Source organism: Scardinius erythrophthalmus, assembly GCF_964197995.2.
Source record: "Scardinius erythrophthalmus genome assembly, chromosome: 19".
NCBI classification, from domain to species: Eukaryota; Metazoa; Chordata; class Actinopteri; order Cypriniformes; family Leuciscidae; genus Scardinius; species Scardinius erythrophthalmus.
In genome coordinates, this window is record NC_138239.1 from 18,695,722 (window position 1) to 18,719,871 (window position 24,150).

General features: G+C 40.8%; 1 protein-coding gene across 9 annotated transcripts in view; it reads right to left on the reverse strand.

Moving 5' to 3' along the window:
- The window catches only part of birc6 (baculoviral IAP repeat containing 6), a 101,303-nt gene that overhangs the window by 37,629 nt on the left and 39,524 nt on the right, over positions 1 to 24,150 (reverse strand). For 5 of the 9 annotated variants that reach the window (XM_081347621.1, XM_081347620.1, XM_081347619.1 and 2 more), the window contains exons 42-65: positions 23,926 to 24,052; positions 23,215 to 23,325; positions 22,843 to 22,973; positions 22,619 to 22,770; positions 21,947 to 22,512; positions 21,435 to 21,610; positions 21,034 to 21,130; positions 20,760 to 20,954; positions 20,448 to 20,648; positions 19,993 to 20,272; positions 19,612 to 19,868; positions 19,298 to 19,406; positions 18,515 to 18,739; positions 17,267 to 18,155; positions 15,907 to 16,050; positions 14,247 to 14,376; positions 12,023 to 12,154; positions 11,457 to 11,618; positions 10,815 to 10,988; positions 7,157 to 7,353; positions 6,703 to 7,003; positions 4,419 to 4,636; positions 1,669 to 1,833; positions 1,422 to 1,587 (exon numbers count right to left, since the gene is read on the reverse strand). In XM_081347621.1, coding sequence (XP_081203747.1) covers positions 1,422 to 1,587; positions 1,669 to 1,833; positions 4,419 to 4,636; positions 6,703 to 7,003; positions 7,157 to 7,353; positions 10,815 to 10,988; positions 11,457 to 11,618; positions 12,023 to 12,154; positions 14,247 to 14,376; positions 15,907 to 16,050; positions 17,267 to 18,155; positions 18,515 to 18,739; positions 19,298 to 19,406; positions 19,612 to 19,868; positions 19,993 to 20,272; positions 20,448 to 20,648; positions 20,760 to 20,954; positions 21,034 to 21,130; positions 21,435 to 21,610; positions 21,947 to 22,512; positions 22,619 to 22,770; positions 22,843 to 22,973; positions 23,215 to 23,325; positions 23,926 to 24,052 — 5,305 coding nt within the window. The remainder of the gene's footprint in view (positions 1 to 1,421; positions 1,588 to 1,668; positions 1,834 to 4,418; positions 4,637 to 6,702; positions 7,004 to 7,156; positions 7,354 to 10,814; positions 10,989 to 11,456; positions 11,619 to 12,022; positions 12,155 to 14,246; positions 14,377 to 15,906; positions 16,051 to 17,266; positions 18,156 to 18,514; positions 18,740 to 19,297; positions 19,407 to 19,611; positions 19,869 to 19,992; positions 20,273 to 20,447; positions 20,649 to 20,759; positions 20,955 to 21,033; positions 21,131 to 21,434; positions 21,611 to 21,946; positions 22,513 to 22,618; positions 22,771 to 22,842; positions 22,974 to 23,214; positions 23,326 to 23,925; positions 24,053 to 24,150) is intronic. The other 4 variants (XM_081347624.1, XM_081347622.1, XM_081347617.1 and 1 more) reach the window with 1 other exon arrangement.

Sequence of the window (24,150 nt, forward strand, 5' to 3'; positions counted from 1 at the left end):
GTTGAACTCGAGAACCTAATCAGTTCGATTTATGAAAGAATCATTCACACTGTTGATCCAGTTCACAAAACTGATTCATTGAAAATATTTAATTTAAATGAATGATTCAGTCATGAATCGGATATCGCTACTTCTCTCGCTACTTCTTTCAAGAACATGCCAAGCATTGGCAAGGAGTGAATAAATATAAATTTTAGTCTGTTTCTCAGGGCATTTTCACACTTTTAGACAGTTGTTTTGTTCCAAAACAGGGATTTAATTTGTTACAATGTTGCATTTTCTTGGTTCCGTTCGCTCTTTCACAAGGCAACCTTTCAAAGCGTACCAAAATGTGTTTATGAAAGTCACATGCAAGTACAACTGTCCTCTTATTGGTCAGTTTCCTCTGCATCATCCATCAAGAAGGTTGACAAGTTCGCTCCATGAGCTTATTGTGGCTTTATTTGTAACTGTCGAGATACACGCAAACACTATATGAATGTAGCTGTCATTCCCACTGTTAAAATGATATACTACATTCCTATTAATACTGCAGCAAATTCAAACGCTCTCTCTGGATCTCCCAGCGCTGTCTAGAGGTTAACAGTGACAAGACACACGCATACACTATACAAATGTTATAATGCAGCTAGAGCAGGAATCAAGGCTTCATCAGGACAGCATTCTCCTACGGAGAAATGCAATTACACAACATTTTATGATGAAGAGGTGTGCTCACTCACAGAATCAAACACTACTGATATTTTTATAGAACACTTCCCTATATGAATTATAATACCATTTGGATCGTTGGTCTGTTGGGTTGGATTGCCTTCACACATCAAGCAGACTGTTCGTTTGCAATCAGATCCGAGAAATGGAGCATAAATGTTTTGGTGCGGATCCGAGCATAATTGCCGTGTTCAATCGAACCGAACCAAGGATGAAAACTCACCAGGTTCCGAAACAAATGCTCAGGTGTGAAAGCCCCCTAAGACAAAGCTATCATATGGCTTTAAAATTCTTAGAATAGAAAAAAAGTAATGTGAACTACTTTAATGATACTTTGGTGCTTTTCTTTAGTTTGGGGGCTCAACAGCCCCAGTATGTAAAAATTAATACAAAACACAGGTTTGGAATAACATGAGGATGAGTAAATGGTTAGACTATCCCTTTAACTTCTGAAAAAACAAACAAAAAACAAAAAACAAACAGAAAAAGGCAGGGAGAGAGATCATTCAGCAGAGACAGGAGCTCCACCTGCTGTCTCCATACACAACAAGGCATAAGGTGGAACGTATAACACGTCTTTCTCTCAGGCACACACAAATGTAACTCAGTCATGTACAAAATCTTCTTCAACCACCTTAAAAGCTGTGTTCAGTTTCACTTTGCAAACAGTAAAGCACAGAGCACATCCCAAGTGTGGCAACATGTCCTACCTGAGTCATTGCGCAAGTATGAAGACATGGCGGGAATAAGACAGGACTGGCTGAGCAGTTCCTGCAGGACAGATGGCAGCAGTGAGCTGCTGTGACCTCTGACTTCTCCTGAGAGGGTCTCACCAGATCCCATGCAGCCAGATGGGTTGATATAGCTTGCCAAAACCTGACAGAGACACAGAATGTACCATCACACATCCAAACAGGTGTAAAATCTAAATCTCACTTGTATTATTTCCACACACACCTGTAAGAGGCAGGTGACGTGCTCCTCCTCTAGACGTTGTTTGGTTAGAGCCTGCTCAACATCCCAGCCTGATGCAGTAGAGCCTGTCCCAAAGCCTGTTCCTTTGGCCCAGTACAGCTGCTGTTCCTCTGTGGTACCACCAACATGCCCGCTGGAGACCTGTGGCTGCAGAACAAACACAAACTCAACTGCATGTTTCACACACAAGCAAGTCACTCATACTTTTCTCTGATCCTCTCAGTGTCATTCACCAAAAAAGCAACAATTGAGTTCTACATTAAAACTTATAGTTTCTGACAGTGCAAATTAAACGGGAAGTTTATGCTACTGTATCTTTAAGACTTTTACATGTAAAAGAACATCTTATGTTCACCAAGAATTTAAAATAACCAACTAAAAAAATGAACTGTTTTCAATTTTGTATATTTTAAAATATAATGTATTCCTTTTCATTTATTCTTATTTTCAACAGCCACTAACTCCAGTTTTCAGTGTTGCATGATCCTTCAGAAATCATTGTAATATGCTGATTTGATGTTCAAGAAACATTTCTTAAGATTATCAGTAGCTGCGTTTACATGAACCCCAATAATCCGGTTGTAATTAGACTAGTAGCACAGTCGGAATAAAAAAATAAATTAAAAAAAATCACATGTAACCATGTCATTCGGAATGACTTGGCCAAATACGATTAATTTCATTCGGATAGTAAGGGGTGGTTTAAACCTTTTCAAATCAGATAGAGCAAACGGTTGCGCTGCTTAATATTTTTGTGGAAACCTTGATATATATTTTTTACGATTGTTGAATAAAAAGTTCAAAAGAATAGATTTTTTGAATAGATAGAAATCTTTTGTAACATTCCAGTATCATTGCTGTCACTTTTGATCAATTTAACGCCTGCTTGCTGAATAACAGTACTGATTTCCTCCAAATGAGAGAGACAGAAAGAAAGGAATGATGCGTTTCCTAGACTTTCTCTTCCACACACACCTTTCTCACTCTGGTGTTTGATGTTGATCGTTCCAGATGTGACGTCCTGCTGATATGTACTGCTTGCTCTAAAGACTGACAGCATGTCACAATATTATGAGAGGAAACAATGAGGTCAGAAGCTGTGCATCATCTGAATAATAGGCTAGTAGCGTGGTAAAAAAGAAAAACTGAATTTCTTACAATGAAAAACTTCCCTAAGCAGCTGTCATTACATAGTTTGTACTTTATTTTGGATCGCAGGAACAGAGGAAAATAGGGAAATGGTTGCAGGCTGAACTTGAACCTGGATGAGCATTTTATAGATTGTTCAAAAGATCTTTAGTCATAGAAGGAGGGACAAATAGGAAAGCGAAAGAGAGAGCAGAATAAATGCATGTTGACTGCAGCGCTCTTCTTCGTCTGAGAGCGAGCAGGTTTAATATTTGCTCTGCCAATACTTCTTCTGCCCCAAGGACACCCATTATGATTCTGACAGGCCACTGGCCACCATTCAAATCCTCAACCCTGAACCCACCCCTCACCAAACTGTAAATCCACACAAACACACCGCCCTGACCCGACTATCATTTATGCGGCTTTCTTAAACATTGGAATTTTGAAAATTGATAAAACCTGTCTGTAAGGGCAGAATATTGATTTTCATGAGTCATTTGCTTTGGTATTGGGGGTCTGATGATGATGGTTGTTTTTTTCATTATTTTCTCATTATGATTGTGCTGCAGTTGTCCTTTGTGAAGACACTTTCATTTCAGTCCAGTGAGACTCCACATAATCATGTAATGAGTAAAAGAGCTATCCGAATCCTCTCTCTATACCTTCTCTTTTAATGGGACTACACTACACCTGAATGAGCGGATGTTCCCTCTCACACACACACACACACACACACACACACACCTCATTAAGGCAAGGGCTCTGAATAAAGAGCCCTTCAGCAGTCTGTAAAGAGTGGCTACCACAGTCATTAATAAAATGACACGTCTCAGTCTGAGAGACAAAAACATCTCCATTAAGGTCTTTACTGGAGTGTCTTTTCCTTCCACTGCACACACACAAATTAACTAAATAAAGTTAAAAAGCTACATAATTTATAATCTTATTTTTCTCTGAAGTCCACTTATAACTTTAGTCCAGATTATTTTAACAGATCAGTCAGACTGTGAATGAATTATTCAGCTCTGTTCTGTGAACTGAGTCAATGAAAATATTTAACTCAAAAGAATGATTAATTCACAAATTAGATATTGCTATTTCTCTCATAAGGTTTAAGAAGATGTTAAAGCTCCTGTTACCAATCTTTGTAAACATATGGAAAAGATCACATACTATACTATCGTTCAGGAGTTTGGGGTCAGTACGATTTTGTTGTTGTTCAAATAAATGATTATTTTTATTCAGAAAGGAGACATTAATCAGAAGGAACAGTTAAGTTCAGACTAGAATGTCACAAAAGATTTCTATTTCAAATAAATGCAGTTCTTTTGAAATTTCTATTCATTAAAGAATCCTAAAAAAAAAAATCTGCAAAAGTATTAAGCAGCACAACAGTTTCCAACATTGATAATAAGAAGAATTAATAAATTACATTAAAAAAAAATTGTTTTCAAGGAGGAACAGAAGTCCTACATCATTTTTTTTTTGGGTGAACTACCCCTTTAAATTCCCTGGCACAACCATGACTTTTTTGTGAGTGAATTTAACATGAATTTTTGTGAATTGAATGACACATAAATGATGTGTGGGTTAACACTGACCTCACTGGAATTGGCACTGCCACTGGGCACTCGGGGAGCATGATGGCTGAGGGCAGACAGGCAGGCCAAGATGAGGTGAATGGCACCAATCTCCAAAGCCATGCGTCTTAACAGCAGCCCATCATCTGTGGTGAGGGGAGTCGAGCTAAACAAGGACCGGAGCACGTGAAAGGGCAACGTGGGTAGAACGTTAGCAGAGGGAGACTGCAGGATGTGACCTTGAGGAAGAAAGATGAATGGAGAGAATGAGAAAAGTGTCTTTTAAACTACAGCACTCAATAATACACCAATCAACAGTCCAGACTGACAGAAATACACAGTGGGCAGCCAATCCAGGCTCAATTAAACCAATCAATTAAGCAGCCACGCAGTAACCCAATCAATGCTTCCCATAGGGGAGATGCAAAGTAGCGCGTGTATCTGCCTGTAGGGTATGAATGTATAACGGCCATTAGAGAAGTTTGATTATCAGATGATGGTTTGTGTGGACATGGGAGAGCCTCTCTAAACAAATAGCATTTTTTATAAAGGCCTGAGGTGGTTATGTTAGGATTTAAAGTGTTAATTATCCCAAAATAAAAAATTCTGTAATTATTTACTCACCCTCATGTTGTTCATCATGAGAATTTTCTTTATCTTCGGAACACAAATGAAGATCTTTTTAATGAAATTGAGAGATTTCTGTCCCTCCATTGATAACTACACAACTACCACTTTGACACTTCAAAAAGTTCATAAAGAATTTTTTTTTAATATATATATATATATATATATATATATATTTTTTTTTTTTTTGTGTGTTCCGAAGATGAACGAATGTCTTACGGGTTTGGAACAACATGAGGGTGAGTAATTGATGACATAATTTTCATTTTTGAGTGAACTATCCCATTAAGACGGATCACAGTGTCTCAATTCTAAACCCTAATGAGTTGCAGCACTTTTCCAATTAAGGCAACATGTGAAATGGACACTCATAAGTGATACTGAAATGCTCTTCATAGTTACTTAGCAACTCAGTTTACTGTCACTCACAAGCACCAGACCAAAAACATTTCTCATTTGAGGTGCTCAATAAGGGTGTAAGAAAATATCAATACACGTCAATATCGCTATATTATGTTTGGTGATACTGTATAGACCTTATGTGCCAAAGAAACGAGGGTGCCGCCATCTTTAGAATATTGTCTTTGAACTTCCGTTTTTGCAGTCGCTCTGTATATTTCTATGACATTGCTGTCCAGGAGTAATTAGCTTTCGAAGTGGATTTACTTAATGTAAAGTTAACGGAAGTTATCATGAGGATTGTAATGTTTAAAGCAGATGTCTTAACAAATGTCAGTAGACCGGGAAAATGTTAAAACGAGCCGTTCATTCATAAATACACAAGATCGCTGTGAAAATACAGACCAGAAGTCAAAAGACAACGAGCGCAGCGCTGAGAAGGGGCGGGGCCACATAAGGTCTATAGATTCTCAAAAATACTGTATCGATATTTATTTATTTGTTTACATCCAAGATTCGTGTGAGTGGCATTGTGTTCAGTTTAAATCCGTCCACTAGATTGCAGTGTTATCTCAGAACATAAACTGTGACGTGGAGAAGCACAAGGGTGCATCGGTAGCGTTAGCAAACCCAGCTCACAAGACTCGTTTTGGCTTCCACAACAACCAGACAGTTGACGGTAGCCATTTACTTCCATAGTAAGTTAGAAGTTCTTAGTATTTATTTTCCTACTATGGAAGTCAATGACTACCGTCAACTGTCTGGTTACCAACATTCTTCAAAATATCTTTTGTGTTCAACAGAAGAAAGAATCTCATACAGGTTTTAAACAACACGAGGTTGAGTAAATTAAGACAATTTTCATTTTTGAGTGAACTATCCCTTTAAGAATCTTCTTATAAAAACATTACAAAATCTTGCCAACCCTTCACTTCTGAATGGAAGACTAAGTCATAGCCTGTTTAATATGAGGGCTGAGTCTGACAGGTCTCTGAGACAGTGACTTAAACGGTTGATGGCGGACATAGATAAGCAGGGGTTGCAGATGAGAGAATCTAAAACATTGTTCCATACAGTATCAGTCTGCTCTGTTTTAATCAATAATCTCTCTCTCGAACAGACACTTACATACAGGGCTAATGGATATGTGAACACAGACTGAATATGAAACAGGCATCTATTCCCCAAAAACTTGGATTCACTTTATATGAACAAAATTGAATGCTAAACTGTAAACAAATTTCAGAAGTAGTGCTTCCTGTACTTGAGCGGTACTTACTTCCTTCTCCATCGTCCGTGACACCCAGCACCAGTCTGAGCAGACACTGTGCGTGCTTCCTCTCCTTCAACAGAACCTCAGCATATCCTGGCAGCCGCAGAAACAGGCCGAATGCCGCCAGCGAATGGGCTGGGATGGGCGACATGGTCTGAACGGAGGATTTGATGGGCGGCGGTTCGGCTGCGATGGTCTCGGGCGCCTCGTAAACGAGCTCCCCGGATTGCTCTATGGTGACCCACTCGAACTGATCGCTGTCCTTGGGTTTCTCCTGCGTGGTGGACGGCACCACTGGGGCGCTGACCTGCACAGAACGATCCGGACGAACAGGCTCAGCGGGCATGCAAATTAACAGAAATGCTGACTAACCTGAGTGTACGGTCACCGGACAAGCTTATGAAGCAGAAATGGAGTGAAACTACAAAAAATTACCAACATGGTAGAATATGATACTGACCTGCTGGATGACGTCAGGGTACAGCATGGGAAGTCTCTCTGCTATGAGGGCCAGGCCGCCCATACCTGCGAACACCTGCAAGGGGGACTGGATAGGGCTGGTCTCCAGGAGTGTGTCATCTACCGCAGCATCCAAACCCTCGTCACCCGGGGTCATCGGTTCATCGTCCGGACAGCCACTTAGCATCTCACAGTGATCTACAGGAACAGAGCAGAAAGGAAACGCATCATTCAATCTGTCGCCAATAAACTCTCAAAACGTCTAGCTGTAAATAAAGTGGCCTAAATTGTTCACATCATAAACCATGATGTCCAACCGGGCATTACTGCACAAGAGCTCATATCTGTTCTCATAAATCAGATTATTCCTGTAAATCAGGGTTTTCCTTTACTGAGATTGAGGATCAATGCAAGAGAATGAGGAGAAAGTTGCAGGAAATGTTGGCTGTTCAACGTTTGGGAATGTACAGTCAGAATAGTAATGAAACAGCATTGCACGGCTTTATGGAGTTTACAGCCGACATAAATGTCTCTACTTAAGACATTTAAATGTCTAAAACAAACAAGGAGACAAAAAGACAGGTCATACATTGATAGATTGTGATCTTTCTCATACAATACTGCATCAATACTTTAGGTCATTGTATCAATATTTTTGTGCAAAGTAGTAAGATATTTTCTGTGAATGTGCAAGACTTCAGATTCATAAACTGCTATAGGTAAATAACTAGAAGAATAACAAAATGCAGTAAACTGTAAAACTATTTGTGCAACAAATCATTGCGTTTATGATTATGATAAATACATTTAAATAATATGATAACAAATACCTACATTGAGCAGCATAACTGACTGTTTTTTACAGTTAAAATAACTGGAATTTAGTTTCAGGCATCCCACACAATGACTTTTCCATGACCTCTCCAATCATTTATGATTACTGGATGATGATTTTTAAAAACTATTAAGTTAATTCGATTGACCAATAAATCATTAAGATTCTGAACTGGTTCAAGTGATTCACTGAAAAGAACTGACTGAAAAGAATAATTCACTCACAAACCAGGACACAAGCTTTACAGTTCCCAAGATCATAATATGTACATATGTTCATATATGTAATATGTACATTCACTAAAGTAAAATGTATTCAATTTCAAATTCGCATTTTTTGTTTGAGCTGTATTTGCAAAGGTGCTGGTTTCCAGGGGATGTATTTAGAGATGCAACTTCCCAGAGAGGATATAAGTCTGCTCAGTCCTGTCTTTGAAAAGGCCGGCAACAGAAAAAGTGTGAAACTGAGAAAGAACAAATATTTACAGATTACTCGTTGATTTAAGCTCTAGGGGATGGTAAAAGATAATTTTTCAGTTGATAAACAGTTGATATTTCAGTTAGTTGGTTTTTCATCAGAGATTTTGTATCTTTGATGTTGAGATCAGTAAAAAGAGGAGGAATGTAAAACTCAAAGCCAAAAACTCTTGCTGGAGAAACAAAAACAAAAAAGCTGCACTTTAGAGCAGAACGTGAAATACGCTTACTCCACAATTGCTGTAAGGAAGTCAATGGGGCATATTTGATCTTAGTTTCGTAGCACATCTGAAAGTCTCAGAAGTCTGGAGTCTGTGTCCAGGAGCAAACTCACTGGCAACAGGTTGATGGCACATCACAGTAACAGGCAGCAAGGGTTCAGAACACAGCCTGTGGTTGGAGTGTCTTCCACACACTTCCTCCACTGAGAGATGGACAGACTCCAGGAAGAGAGGAGAGAATTATCCCTGGGCTGGTGAGCATCCTTTCAGCGCCTCGACGGAGGGGTGCGAGATGAAAGAGTGCATGAAAAGCAGCAGGGTTGGGTACGCCAACAGTGATTCGACTCGACTAAGATGGCCAATTAGCCGGAGGGTGAGGTGAGTCCCCCAGGCACCATCACTAAACCGCAAACATCTGATGCCAGACTCAACGGGTGCCATCAAACGCGGGCTGCTTCAAGACTTCTTACAGAGCCAAACAAATAAACAAACGAACACAGTGTGCTCGGAAAAGCCAGCGGAGCGAAGTAAACAAATAGTGCCAGATCTCCACCTTCAGAGCTTACGGTTCAGTCCCATATAACACCCTGACACAGTGTCCTAACAAAGCACAACGTGGCAACTTTCCAATGTCAAACTGCTTTTTTTGTACTCTCTGAAAGTAAAATACTGCTGGACTGTCTCTACATCGGATTTGCAATTTGCAACTAGAATGTAACAGCATACAACAAACTTTCAACTAGATTTATATTTTATAAATATATGCAAGGCGTGTATCCTTGTAAGCACAATCTTAAATGAGTTAAAAAAGACTTCAATGAACGTTAAGAGCTGGGAGAAAATAGGATGCGTGTCAGATAACGTGTTCAGTCTATAGGTGCGTAGTGTTTCTTTACAAAGTGACCTCGCTGGCATGCACAACACAGCGTTTGTCGTCTGTAAAGGAAAAACTTTTCCATTTTTAGTACATCGTTACCGTGTAAATCTACCCTTAGATTGCACAGAAGAAGAGATTCATTGCTTGACGTTTTGTCGTGCCCGATTAGGATGCTGTCGGGACAATTTCCTGTCACAGCTGACATCCAGCACTCTGCCTGTGTTAGCAGATTCACCTGAGCTGACCATCATCAGCTTGAGGAGGAACTCTGTGTATGTGTGTATGAATATTTGCTCTTTCCAACAGGGCAGAACCAATCAAGAGTATTGGCTACCGGGTAGGGAGGCAGCTGTCATTTTTTTGTATCCCTCAGAGAGCATGAACACATCATTGACAGAGCAAAGAAAATCATTTGACATCTGACGATGCAGGACACTAAGGGGGAAATGTGTGGGCACACGCAAGCACAGACACACGTGGACAATCAGGCTATTTTTTTCCCTGGGCTGGCAGAAAATGGGATATGTGGGAGAGGGAAGCTAAAAACTGAGAAGAATTTTGGGTAGGAACACAGCCCAAGGTAGGAACAGAATAATGGCAAGAAATTACATTCTATTGAGTTTCAAATGAATAAATCGTATGAGCCTGTACTTTTTAGTGCATTAAAATCATATAGTGCGACCAGGGTAGTCTGATTCCTATGAGCAGGTTCATCTGTTATAGCATTAGTAGAGAGTGAATTTCTTTCATGGACAAGAAAAATGGAGATACAATTGTAACTGAAACATACCTAAATAAATCTGAATCAAATCAAACTGAGTTTGTGAATCAGAATCTAATTGAATCAAGTAATATCTGTTTTGATGCCAAACACTAGTTTATCATTTCGTGAAAAGTGTCATTATAGTATTGTTTATAGACTTTTATTTTCTTTTCTTTTTATGTTTTCAGTTTACATTTAAATTTATTTAAAGTTTTAGTAATTTTGTTGTTTTTGTTATATTTATTAGTTTTAGGGTTTTTTTCTATTTAGCTTTAATTTATGTTTAGTTTTACTAATTTTATTAGTTTAATATAAATTTATTTCAGCATTTTCCATTAAAATTGTAATATTTATAATTTATCAGCTTAATTTAAATTAATGATTTTTTTTAATATATAGATTTAGTTAACAACAACAACAACAACAACACTGTCCGTGACAAACTCTTTCTTAAGCTTATGTCTTTGCATGTGAGATTTCTGTATACCTTTCTCGGTACGGAGCCTTTTGAAGGAATCGGTCTTGGAGAGGCCAGGGTCTGAGATGACCTTTGACCCCAGTTTGACCGTTAGGTCAATGGAGCGGTATCCCTGAGGAAGTTTACGCTCATACAGCAGTGTCAGCAGTTGGGCCAAGGTCATCTCCGGTGGCAATGGTTGACCTGGAGAGAAAAGGTTTATTAAAAAGTTGATACGTTGATCTCATTTGATAAATCAGAACCTTGTTAGAATCAGATGTGTGTCGTTTTTTCAAACAGCAGGCGAGGGAGTGGAGTTCAAAAATATATATATATTTTTTTCTGTTTGGTGATGTTAGTGGATCAGAAATTAAACGCCTCACCAAGTGCTGAAGGCTCTATACAGAGGATAAGATGAGACAACGAGAGATGAGAGGGATAGAATGAAACTTTGAAATTGACATTCATCAAACTCTCTGCATGTCTGAATAAATGCAGTGAGGTGAAGTGGCAGGCAGACTGGGACAGGCACTGAGGTGACCTCTACTATCATTCTAATCAGTATGGAGGAGCGAAAGGTGAGAGATGAGGAGGAACGCAAAAGAGTACAGAGTGGGTGAGAGGACCGGACAGAATGTGAGCACTTGATAGAACTAGAGTGTGTGTTTGTACCCGGTAGAAGTTTGTGACAGAGGTGGAAGACAGGCACACTAATGGTTTTGGCAGATGGATCGACTCCTGAGGAAGCTGCCAGCTTGTCACTGAGGACACGTCCTCGTCGAGACGGGGGACGGGGAGGAGTGGACAAGGCCCTCTTTGACTGAGACTTCAGACCTGAAAAATAAAAAGAAAGAATGAAGATGAGATGCAACATGGGTAAACTATAGATCAAAGATCTCAGTAACTACAATGCTAACTTGAGTTAACAGTGTATATTGTTAAACTTTAGGGAACAGCCATAATAGAAAAATGTTTTTTTTTTTTTTTTACATTTCAAAAAAATGTAACTGCCTGCCTACACAAAAATCGCCAGTGTGTAGCCAGTGTGTTAAAGAGTTGTGTGTGATTTTTGAGCACATCCTAATGCAATCTCTAGGGTGTTCCAGTTGTTAGCTGGTTTCTAGGATGTTTTAGGTTGTGGAAAGGGTGTTCTGGGTGATTGCAAGGGTATTTCAGGTTGTTGTTAGCTGGATGCCAGGATTGGGCAACATCAGTGAGAAGACAGAGTTAAACAGTACCTGAGGCAACAACGACACTGTAGTTGTCTTGGAAACCATTATCAGCCTTCATCTTTTCTTTTTCCTCATGGTTTTTCTTCTCTTTATCCTCCTTCTGTTCATTGATCAGTTTGGCTGTGATGCTGGGCGTGTCTGAAGGGTAAAGAAATGCAAGATCTTTAAATGTTATTTCATAGTGTGTGTGTGCGCATGTGTGTGTGTGTGTGTGTGTGTGTGTGTGTGTGTGTGTGTGCGCATGTTCTTCAACTGGCCTGCAGTACATTTCCCTTTAGAGACATATACATCAATGTACATGACATGTCAGCTTAACTGATAATATGAATTATTGATGGTAAAGATGTAATATGCCAGAGAAGATACACCAATCTATAACGATAACAACATGCTGCGCTTGCCTTCCTGTGAGGGTCTTCCATCAGTGGAAGTGACGTAAGTATGAGAACGGCTCCAAGACTGGACACCTTACATACTGTGTGTCTCAAAAGAACCGAAGACTATATCTGCCACGCTCAAGGTCTCAGGGGACAAGCCATTCATCACACACACACACACACACACACACACACACACACACACACACACACGCTGATGACCATGCCACATGGCAGTTCCAGCCCTACATGCTTTGTGCATTAGACCTTGAAAGCCTGAAGATGTGGCAAAAGCTGGATCTAACAGATCTGATAGACTACTGCATAGTGCATATAAAAGAAGACTGCTGGAAATGCGATTTCTATTATTTCGGCTTAACTGGTGTATAGAGTGTGAAGATGTATTAATGTAACTGTACACAGTGTGTGTCTGATTTGTAGACCGCTTTTGTAGAATGGCACAAATACAACATTTTGAAACTGATACCAGTGTAATTTTACAATTCTTGGAACATATTTTCCAAAATGAATGTCTTTAAATATTCAGTAATAAAGATTAAAGAAACAAATAAGGGCAATGAGTGTTCCAATTTTTTTTGTCAAAAGTCTCTAATGCTCACCAAGCCTGCATTTATTTGATCAAAGATACAGTAAAAACTATATTTGGTGCTCAAGAAAAATTTTTCATTATCAATGATAAAACAGTTAATATTTTTGTAAAAACAATGATACATTTTTTTTCAACTTTTGATCAACTTAAAGGGATACTTCACCTCTGGGAAGATGAATGTGTATTTAAAATAGGTCATTTAAGTAGAAGAAATGTGAAGAAATTTTTGAATTTGGAGCTTTCTAGACTGAGAAAAGCCAGAAAATGTATTTTTGGCTTATGTGGATGAAAGACAACAACTCCCAGAATGCACTTGCTTCGCTTCCTTAGGAGGCCACGCCTACCGGTAAGAGTGCGCAGTTGTAAACAACAAAGCTAGCCTACGTGATGAGTTTGCGAGGGATTTAGAGATCGTCCAAAATGTCCGGGATTCGGCTTTTGCGTTCTACAGTCGCCATTCATTCATCATGTTTACTGTGGCGAGCAGGACGAGGCTGCCGGCCGCGGGAGAACAGCGCGAGGCCGGTAGCGTCATTACTGAGACGCGCCGGGTCTCGCATCTCTCACGGAGGAGCGGGAATTTTTCTTAGCAATGGTAAAACGCACATCAACCGATCACTTGTTTAGCGTTCATGTAAACACTACATTCAAATTCACCAATCGGAATGAATTCAGTTAGATTGAAAGGTGTGCATGTAAACAATGAATGGCGACCGCAGAAAGCAAAAGCTGAATCCCGGACATTTTGAACGATCTCGCCCGCCGGACAAGTCCAGGAAAAGGAGGATGGTTACTTACTCAGCTTTCTCCTATTATTCAGCTTTCTCCACAGAACAAGAGCCTGCTAGCTTAGCTTCCAAAGAAAGACGGCTGACACTGTGTACATTCTGAGTGAGATCCCACCCTGTATGGGCGGGCTGAAAACATGCGGAACAACGCCTTCTACTGGCTGTAGTCTTTAGCCTCTGTCCAGAAAATCCTCCGATGACGCAAAATGACGATTTTTGCGTCATCGGAGGATTTTTTCCAGACAAAAAATACATAAATCTCTTGTCTCAGGGGGATATGAAGGTGGAAAGCATGGTAATTCGAAAATACTACAGGTTTTCTACTAATACAAAGCTTAATGCTAAATCCTGAAGTAACCCTTTAATGCATCCTTGCTGAATGAAATAGTATATAAAAAATAAAATCTTACTGACCCTAAACTTTTGAACGGTATTGTATTACAATGTCTTCATACCTGAGACACGGTCCAATACTTCAGACAGTGTGGTTGAGATGGGCAGATGCAGTTTGCGGAACTTGTGCCCCGCTCCGTACATGGGGTGCTGGATCACATGACTAGTGGCATTAATGCGTCCTTTATACAGCTGAAGCAGAGAAAAAGAAAAACAGAATGAAACAGGTCAAGTTAATAGTGTGTGACTATATTACTCATATATGAGTACATGGACAAGCATATTTGCTGAAATTTGCATAAAGATGATCTTTAGGTGTTATATTCATGTAGGTGTTATATTTTAGGTGAGATATTGAATTTCTCATTAAATGGACCTATAGAATAATTTCCAAAAGGGACATGGTGACTCAGCTTATCACTAAAAAAAATATTACATTTCTGTCACATCTGCATGCTAATCTTAAGTGAGTGATCTTTATTTCTCTTCACTGTGAACAAAGAATCCATCTTTTCTTTTGTCTTACAACTCTGTATCTTTCAAGAATGTAAAATGGCTTTAAATATAATTGGAGTGTTTAAGTATATTGATTATGAAAGTTTCTTTTATAACACTACAGCTATGGAGAAAAACAAACTCGAGGAATTTGAAAGCAATGGCATTTGGAAGTCCTGCTAATGTCAAATAAAAAGAAAAATAAATCAATATATGACATGACATTAAAACAAAGAACCACAAAAGCATCTCTGAAGATTTCCCCTTTCCAAATGGGCGATCCACACTCCAGACATCTTCATTCCACTCGGAGATGGAGTTGAAGGTGCGTCTGAAAGGGTGAAAAAGGTCTGAAAAATGACGTCCCTGCCTTTGAGAGGACGCCCCGGATCATCAGCACTCTGGCTTGATCTAATGTGTAAACATTAACTTTTAAGAGCCCCTCTGTCGGGACTGTCTGTGAAAGCCTGATGATTAATCTGATCTGAAACGCACATGATCCCACAGTAATTTAGCGGAGTGAATGACTCGCCAGCTAAAAAAAGACATCTTGGGTCTTTACGATTTGGCTTCGTTCCGGTTTGGCAGCTGCAGAAGAGGCATAACTCTATGTGCCATCAAAGGGGTGAGCTGGCTATGTCCTCCAACATTTAGATTATGTTAAAGGTGAAGTGTATAATTGCTTCGCCACTAGCGGCACCAAACAGAATTGCAAAAAGGATTTTCCCAAACACTCTGTTTGCCCCTTCCACTACTGTTCGGACAAACTACTCTTTATTTTCTACTAAACTAGCCATTTTCTCCAGCTAAACAACTTAGTACAAGTACTCCTAACATCCGGCAATGTGTGTGGAGTGGGGACTTCTGACAAGGTTTTGAGGATAAATCTGCCCCCTAGTGGTCACCTACAACAACAGCACAGTAAGCCTTGAAAAGAACAGCAGCGCAGAAGCAGTGGAGGTTTAAATCCCTCTGAGATGATGTAAAGGTCAGGGTAATTTTCCTTGTAAGCGGAGAGGCTTTTCTGAGCTTTACAGCAACAGTAATAAATCATTTAACAGACTAACCAAGCAAAACAACTTCTATATAAAATAAAATAATGGCTCAAAAGAGCAACGTTTCAGCTTAGATGGATTTTCAAAGCACATGTTATGGCATTTTGTGTGTGTGTGTGTGTGTGTGTGTGTGTGTGTGTGTGTGTGTGTGTGTGTGTGTATGTATACCTACCGGGCAGGGGGACTGAAGAAAGACAGTAACTTTCTCGTCTTCGAGCATGAGTTGTAGGAAAAGCCGACGTATAAATCCAGAGATGTTTCCTGAGACTGGAACGTTCCCTCGCTGAGGAGCTGACTGGAACAGCTCACACAGAACCTTTACAAACAAAGAAAAATCCAGTTCAATGTAATGTGCACTAATCTCTTTCTAAAAGTATTCAGTTGATTGTACGAAGTGTATGATGCAAGAAATATCTAGTAGCCAAGTATCACAGCTTTGGGTATTTTGTACAAACAGGGCTCAAATAAAATATAATATATATTCAACGTGTAGTAGTAGATATAATTTATAGTGTGTAGATATTTATTTAAAGGGATAGTTCACTTTGAAATTAATTTTTGATATGTTTTAGCTTACCTCAAGGGCATCCAAGATGTACGTGTCTTTGTTTCCGCAGTAGTTTCAATTTTGATATTTTTAGGTCAAACCGTTCTTGTCTGTCAGTCATATAATGCAGGTCGATGGTCACTGTCTCAAAACACAAGCACAGAGTCCAAATTAAAACAATTCCCCATCGTCCAAATGAAACAATTCCCCATCATAAGTACACATTGATGGCCTAAGACACGAAACGAGCGGTTTGTGTGAGAAAACGAACAGTATTTATATCGCTGTTATCTCTTGAAAACAGCACACGTCCAAATGATCTGACGGCGCGGGCGGGTATAGATATATACATAGATGTTGCCTTGGCTACGGTTTCGTTCCAATGAACCGCAGTAGCGAAGGCGACATCTAGTGTATACATCTATACCCGCATAGATATATACACTAGATGTCGCTTGGCTACGGTTTCGTTCCAATGAACTGCAGTAGCCAAGGCGACATCTATGTATATATCTATACCTGCCCGTGCCGTCAGATCATTTTGACGTGTGCTGTTTTCAAGAGATAACAACGATATAAATACTGTTCGTTTTCTCACACAAACCGCTCGTTTCGTGTCTTAGGCCATCAATGTGTACTTATGATGGGGAATTGTTTCATTTGGACGATGGGGAATTGTTTTAATTTGGACTCTGTGCTTGTGTTTTGAGACAGTGACCATCGACCTGCATTATATGACTGACAGACAAGAACGGTTTGACCTAAAAATATCAAAATTGAAACTACTGCGGAAACAAAGACACCTACATCTTGGATGCCCTTAAGGTAAGCTAAAACATATCAAAAATTAATTTCAAAGTGAACTATCCCTTTAATATGTGAAAAAAATCCTTTTATTATTAATTATTCATTATTTATTTTAAAAAAATACCTTCTTATTCATCGTTTATAAAAAATGTAAAACGAAAAAGCATCCTAAACACACCTGTGCCATGAGCCTTTGGTTGTTTGGATGGCAGGAGATGCATTGCAGGAAGAAAGCCACTGTGGCGTTCTCAATGGCTGTCCTCTGCTGGGTGGTGAGTCCACTGCTTCGGCTCGTTGACGCCAGTGAGTATGACGCCCCTGAGATGTGAGGTGCGGCGCTGGCGTGTGAGGTGCTGGCCGATGCACCGTGCCCAGAAATACTGCTACTGCTGGTGTTTGCATTGGCATTAGCGACCCCACTGGCACTAGAGTGGCAGAGGAGAAACAACAGTGCTGTCCAGAGCGGGTTCACTTCTGGCCCACCCAGCCAGTCCTTCATGGTGTGACTGTTTCCTACTTCTGTTAGAAACCGCAATACGGGTGCTGCCAGCTCAGGAGACAATGGCGGCCTGTTTGCTGAGGATGAAGAGAGTTGGTTGTGTGCGTATGGACGTCTTTCAGCCTGTGTGGAGAATCCTGCAGGCAAGGGAAGGTCCGCGCTGACCAACAGGTTGCAACAAAGATCGGCTAAGCTGCGAACCAGCAAGGAAGGCAGACCGGAATCCAACAGCTGCTGGATAGCACCAGGAGACTGGGATGCAGCTGCCAGGGTCACAAGCTGGCACTCTGAGAGGGAGATGGGCACGATTACTGGAGTACGAGCATGTTTGGAGTCATCTGTGAGGGAGGCGGCACTGTTTAAGTCATGTTGCTTCTTGCCATCGTCCGTCATGGCCATACGGCACTGTGCATTTGTCTGGGCAGCAGGGGGCGCCACAATACCCATCCAGGACATGAGCAGAGAGAAGTAACTAGGGTGGATATGGCACATGGAACAAAGCAAGCTATCCACGGCCTTCTTTAAAACCAAGTTAGAGGGCAAAGACATGGACCAGTTGTACAACAACCTGCGAGAGATGGAGAAAAAGAAGAAGCTCTTGAATTAATAGTTCAAAAACGACCTCATGATTTACTAATGCACAACTGTTTGTGTTAAAGGCCGTCAGAGTTGTATTTGCTCCACGTACAAAGCAAAGGTTGTTTCACTTTCCTCTACTTGGTACGCATAAAGTATTCATACCTGAAGTGAGGATGAAATATAGAAGAGTGCGGGAAAGTAAGAGCGGAATATCTACTCTCAGCCTCTCCAAATGCAGAGTGCCAAAACACACCTTAGGCATGATCATACATTCATCCAAAACTTTTACTTTAACAATTTGTACTGCGAGACCGCAAAAAGAATGCGTGTTTATCTGTGTGGACTCACTCGAAAAGCTCTCTGTTGAGCAGTCCGGGCAAGTCGTAGTCCACTGGCAGCTCATAACTGTGCCATAAGACCGACGCCACACAGTGCAGGTGTGACGGGGACGGCATGAGCAACCCGTATTCCCGTGAGGGCGCAGCATTCGGACCCACGTAGCCTGACGGAGAACTCTGTTTCAGGGCTGCAACCCGGGAGGAGTCATACACCCACTGTAGCAGAGCCTGGATCCTACAACACATTCACAACATAGCCATCAGAAGACTTCCGAAACCACAAAAAAGTATGTATGAACTCATCCTGTACAAGTGTAACAGTATAACACAGAGTAGCTTTTAGAAGATTTTAAAAGTCAATATACAGAAATGTGGAATATATATATGGATGCCCATTGCCACTACATGAAATATAAAAAAAGTAAATCATGACGACGTAAAACGTGAAAATGAAATAAAAAGTCAAAATCATGACTTAAATGGAAATCATGAGATAAAGGTCAATTATGAAACCATTCAAAATGAGATACTAAGTTGTCATTATGACAAAACATCAATTACAATAAAAAATAATGACATTTTTAAGTCATATTTTAAAAAGATATATAGTAAACAAATATCTTATATTTCCACTATTATTTACATTTTAACATCTCATGACTTCTAAAATGGTACTCCATTCTTCAAAAATAAATAAATAAAAAAAATATATACTGGGCTTTTCAGCCCCACTGATATAGAGAATAAACATGCAGGAATGACTCTGGACTCTGTAATGAACTCCATTACAGACCTGTCTTTGGTACCGGGGTCCTGAGTAGTGCCAAGCTGGTAGAGGATGTCTATGGTTGAGTCAGACGACAGGCCATTTAACCTCCCGAAGAGCAGCGGACTGTTCAGATCTACAATAAAAAAACATAACCACCAATCAGATAAAAAGGAAAGCCCAACTAAATCATGATGTCAAATCATATAAAAGACAACATAGTTTTTTCTGTACTCAAAACTAGCCTAAACATAATCAGCATGATAGTGTTTACAATTGGGATAAAGCAGTCAAGCATTGAGGAGAAACAATCTTAATGGAAACGAGTGGGCGGGTCTTACTGGCCAAATCAGTGCCAGAAGCAGCACAGTTACGCAGCAAGATGTCAATGAGTTTGAGGCCTATGCGTGTGGACTGGAGGCCGATCTTCACCAGCACCGCCTCGATGTTGGGCGAGTGCATGCCACAGTACGGGGACATGAGGAGGGCGGCGCAGGTCTGCAGGAGGTTTGCCGTAGGAGCAGCAGCACTGGCCATCATGGCCTCCAAATCAGAAACGTGAGTCAAACAATGATGCAGCAACCGTAACCAGCCAATACTGAGAAAGAGAGAGAGAAATTGGGATATTACAATAGATGGAGACTTAAAATAGGAAATTGAACAACTTACTAAACTGATTATTTTAGATGTTACTTGGTGAAAAAAATTGTGATTTCCAATACCTGGTTTTGGAGACCTGGTCCTCAGAGGGAAGAAAAGGATTGTTTACAGTGGCAGAGGAAGTGTTTCCAAAAGCAGTCAGGCCCAGTAGCTTAATCTGCGAGAGGCCCAGAGTGCTGGCGTCCCGCGGCCGATGCAACCTCAGACACACAGCGGACGCCACCTCTGCCTTTACCAGCTGGAACTTAATGTAGGTGAGACCGCTAGTGATGACTGGGGTTGACAGGGGAAGCATGTTCACACCGTCTGCGCTGATTTCCACAGACACTGAGGATGGGCATGCTGGGAAGGACAGAGAGAGAGAAAGAGAAGCATTTAGTATCCTAAAAGATATTAGAATAGTCCTCAATAGTATGGAAAGCTTCTTATATGGGCCAAATATAATATACAGCAGTGTCAAGTGGGGTTTTGGACCAAAGATATTGCATCGTGGGCAGGGCTACACGGCTACACTCACTGGCAAGGGATGCCAGGTGCGGCTGTATGTGAATCTCCTTCAGCAAAACGGCAGCGGGCAGGTGGATGGTGAGGTCGCACCAGGCCTCTTCAGGAAGGAAGATGTAGGACCAAGCAGCAGAACGGGCTCGTCTATGTGGGGGCGTGGCCTGCAGAAGCACTTCCGCTGGCTGTGCTGTGGGACTGCTGGAGTTGATGGTGCCTGCAAGGGAACAGCAGAAACTATGAACTGAAATCATTTTAAAGCTTAAGAAACTGATGTTTATATGAAAAGGCAGAGTTTATGGCTTAAAATAAAGAGTGCTTGCAGTACCAAGAGGGGCGAAGTTGTGCAGTCCTTCTGCGTTGTCTGGTTCTGAGGTGAGCACTCGTGCTTTCAGGCTGCCATCTGCTGCTTTTCCAGGTCCGGAGTCCAGGAATTTCATGATAGTGGACACCATACTGCGTGCAGTGTTCACGATGGCTCGCGTGCTGGTGACCATGTTGTTACAGATGAGCTGAACACCACCTAAATGTGCGCACACAGAGTCAGAACATACACACCAGTTCAAAAATGATCTCTTCTGAAAGTGTTAGTGCTGGCATACCCATGTCATGGAAGGCTTTCAAAGCCTCGCTGGTGTCAAGCACTCTCAAAATAAACCACAGTAAAGGCTCAGAGAGCTGACATGTTGATAGAGATCCCTGTAAAAAAATAATAAAAGCACTCAGCATTCACAAAATGCAATGACAGTATATTGAGGGCTTTTTTAGTGTGTGTGGGGGGGGGGGGGGGTAAAAAAGTACTTTTTTTAAATACTGAAATCCAAAATTTGAAAAGTTGTTTGAATATGTGTTAATGTTTTTTAGGCCACAACATACAAGCACAGATCATGTTTGTTGGTGTCTAGTTAATTTTGCATAATAAAATGTGTGAAAAAGTCCTGGCTCTTAAGATCATCACAGAGTAAACTCTGTGGTCTCTCACTTCCTCTGTGCCGAGTCGTACCTGTCGGCCCATATAACCACAGGCCATGTAGGTGAGAATGGGCTGCAGCATGACCTGGACGGATGTGGCTCTTTTACTTAGAGTAGTCAGGATGGTGAAGAGGCCATCACCCACCGAGATGGCATCCAACCCACCATGAAAGTTCTCATGTTTAGTTAGGTGAAGCCCACTAGCACCTAGACACAGAGAGAAAACACATCAGAAAAGGAATGAATGCATTATGTTCAATATAAACTACCATTGAAATATTTGAAATATCCTAATTTATAATATCTTCTTATTAATGTTGAAAGCAATTCAATTAATTGATGAATAGATGAGGATGAAAAGAACATTTATTTGAAATAGAAATCCTGCAAAATAACTGTCCTTACAGTCTCTTTTTGTCAATTTAATATATCCTTGCTGAATAAAAGTAATTAATTTCTTAAAGAATTTTCCTGACCCAAAAATTTGAGCAGAATTATTAATATAAAATATTTATTTTATTCATTTTAAATAAACTTCTGTACCAATTATCATGGCCATGGCACTGCTGTTACACTGTCCCAGAGCCGACAAGATCTGACTCATGATCTGCTGATTGGCCAAAACCAGGTCTGCGACACCCGCTGCTGGTCCCTGGTTCTGAGCTGTGCCTGCCGCCCCACACTCTTTGCTTCCACACACTTTTTCTTCATCTGATACGCTGTCAGTGGCTCCGCCCGCTGGGGGCAGCCTCCCACTGAACTCCCGATCACCCGAAAGTGGCAGCATCACCAAAGCATTGACTAGCTTTAAGAGGTCAAACATCAGCTGGTCTCGTGTGGTTTCACCACACACAGCCTTGGCATCGCCGGGGCGGATGATATTGGCGAACAGGCCCCCGAAACAAGCACGGGCGCCCACAGAGCTGTCCGAACCGCTGCGTGAGACCACCTTTTCTGAACAAGTTATGTAGTGATGAACCAGGAAGGTGACTGATTCGATGACGGCCAAGATGGTGGTCACAGAAACGACCTCAAAGTTTTGTTCCAGGGTGAACTCTAAAAGCTTAACCTGTGCATCTAATGGACCCTGACCGGACTGGAATGGACCCCTATAAAAAAAAAGAAGATTAAAAAAAAAAACAATTATTTAAAACAAAATCACAAATTTTTAACAAGCACCAGTTCAATTACATAAATGTTGGATCAATCATTTACCTCTCTGTAGACAGAATGTGCAACAATTTAAGCAGAAATTCACTGAACATCTGTGGACATGTGGAGGACAGATGCACCTGCAACCTGGTTAAAAACTCCTGCAAGGCTTGTGTTGCAGTGGGGCCGACCTGAGAAGAGAGAGGAAGAGGAGTCTGAGAGGCACTTGCCAAATATACTTCTATGAAATCAGTCATGTGTGTGCATGTTCATTAAAAGCTCAATACCTGTGAGCTGTGCTGGCTAGTGCCGTGAGGGTTTCCTCCAGACAGGAAGCGCACAAGCACGTGCACAAGTGTGGGGTCAGACACCATCTGCTGGGCTGTGCTCTCCTGCACACCCATCCCACTGCTGGAGGCTGCAGATGTCACAAACAAGTTATAAGCGCAGTTAATCTGAAAGTGGGTTACAAGGCTGTTTGCTTTTATAATCAGGCTGCAGCAGGGACACACAACACAGATCTGCTGAGCTGGCAGGATTCCACCAGAGAAAACCCACATATAGAATCACGGGTCTCCCCTGGGAACACCCACACATTTAAGTGTGGCCAGAAACACATCAGGAGGTACAAAGACAGGCTCAGCCAATCAGATACTCACCACTAGTAGGCATATTGGTCATGAGGGTGAGACTGTGCAGGACAAGACACCATGTTCTCAGAGAAGTGTTGGGGTACCAGGCCAGCACTGACAGGAAACTGCTGATGGAGGCTGAGAGAGACAAGAGTTACAGTCAGTTAGTCATTACAAAATCTACTTATTGAACTACATAAGGAACTGTGAGTGATCTAACTCACTTCTGTGTTTCTTTAGCTCATTAGCATTGCTCTCCATTATTTTCTTTCTCTTTCTTGTTCATAATTTCAAAAAATTTTTAGTTCAGAACCGGAGAAAGCCACCTGACGTTTTTTCCCCTTGATAACATATATAAAAGAAAGCTGCCATATGTTTTAGAGATATTTTCGCAAATATTCAGTCTCCTTTTTGTAAAATTTGTAAAGTTCAGGCGTTTCCATGCTAAATTTTTTCCTGCTATTTTTCCGGTCTACACCACCTCCTTCAATCGGTACAATTTCATTCAGATTGAGCTCAATCGGATCAATTGAGGTGTTTACATGTTTATGTAGCTAGTGATATTGAAGCTTTTTAAAGTTTTAGAAAATAACAACAGATAGGGTTTTAATTTGTATCCTTAGTATCAATACCCCATAAAACCAACAGTTTATTTAAAATCAACAGTTATCCAAGCTGCTCAAAAAATATGAGAATATCTTCAGATCAAAGCGTTCAATCAGTCTGTGAATATCACACCTTGGTTAAGAGGGATTGTGGGCACTCTGCTGGAGTTGAAGAGGAAGATGTCTGAGCCGCTCTCCTCTGACCCTCCGGAGCAGGAACTCAAACTCAAAGTCAACCACAGCTGCAGTAAAGACTCCAACTAGAGAGAGAGAGAGATAAATATGGTCTGAGTAAGATGGTGTGATTCTGTAAGTTAGATTTTAGGGAAATAGGGAAAGAGCAGTGGTAAATTCAAGC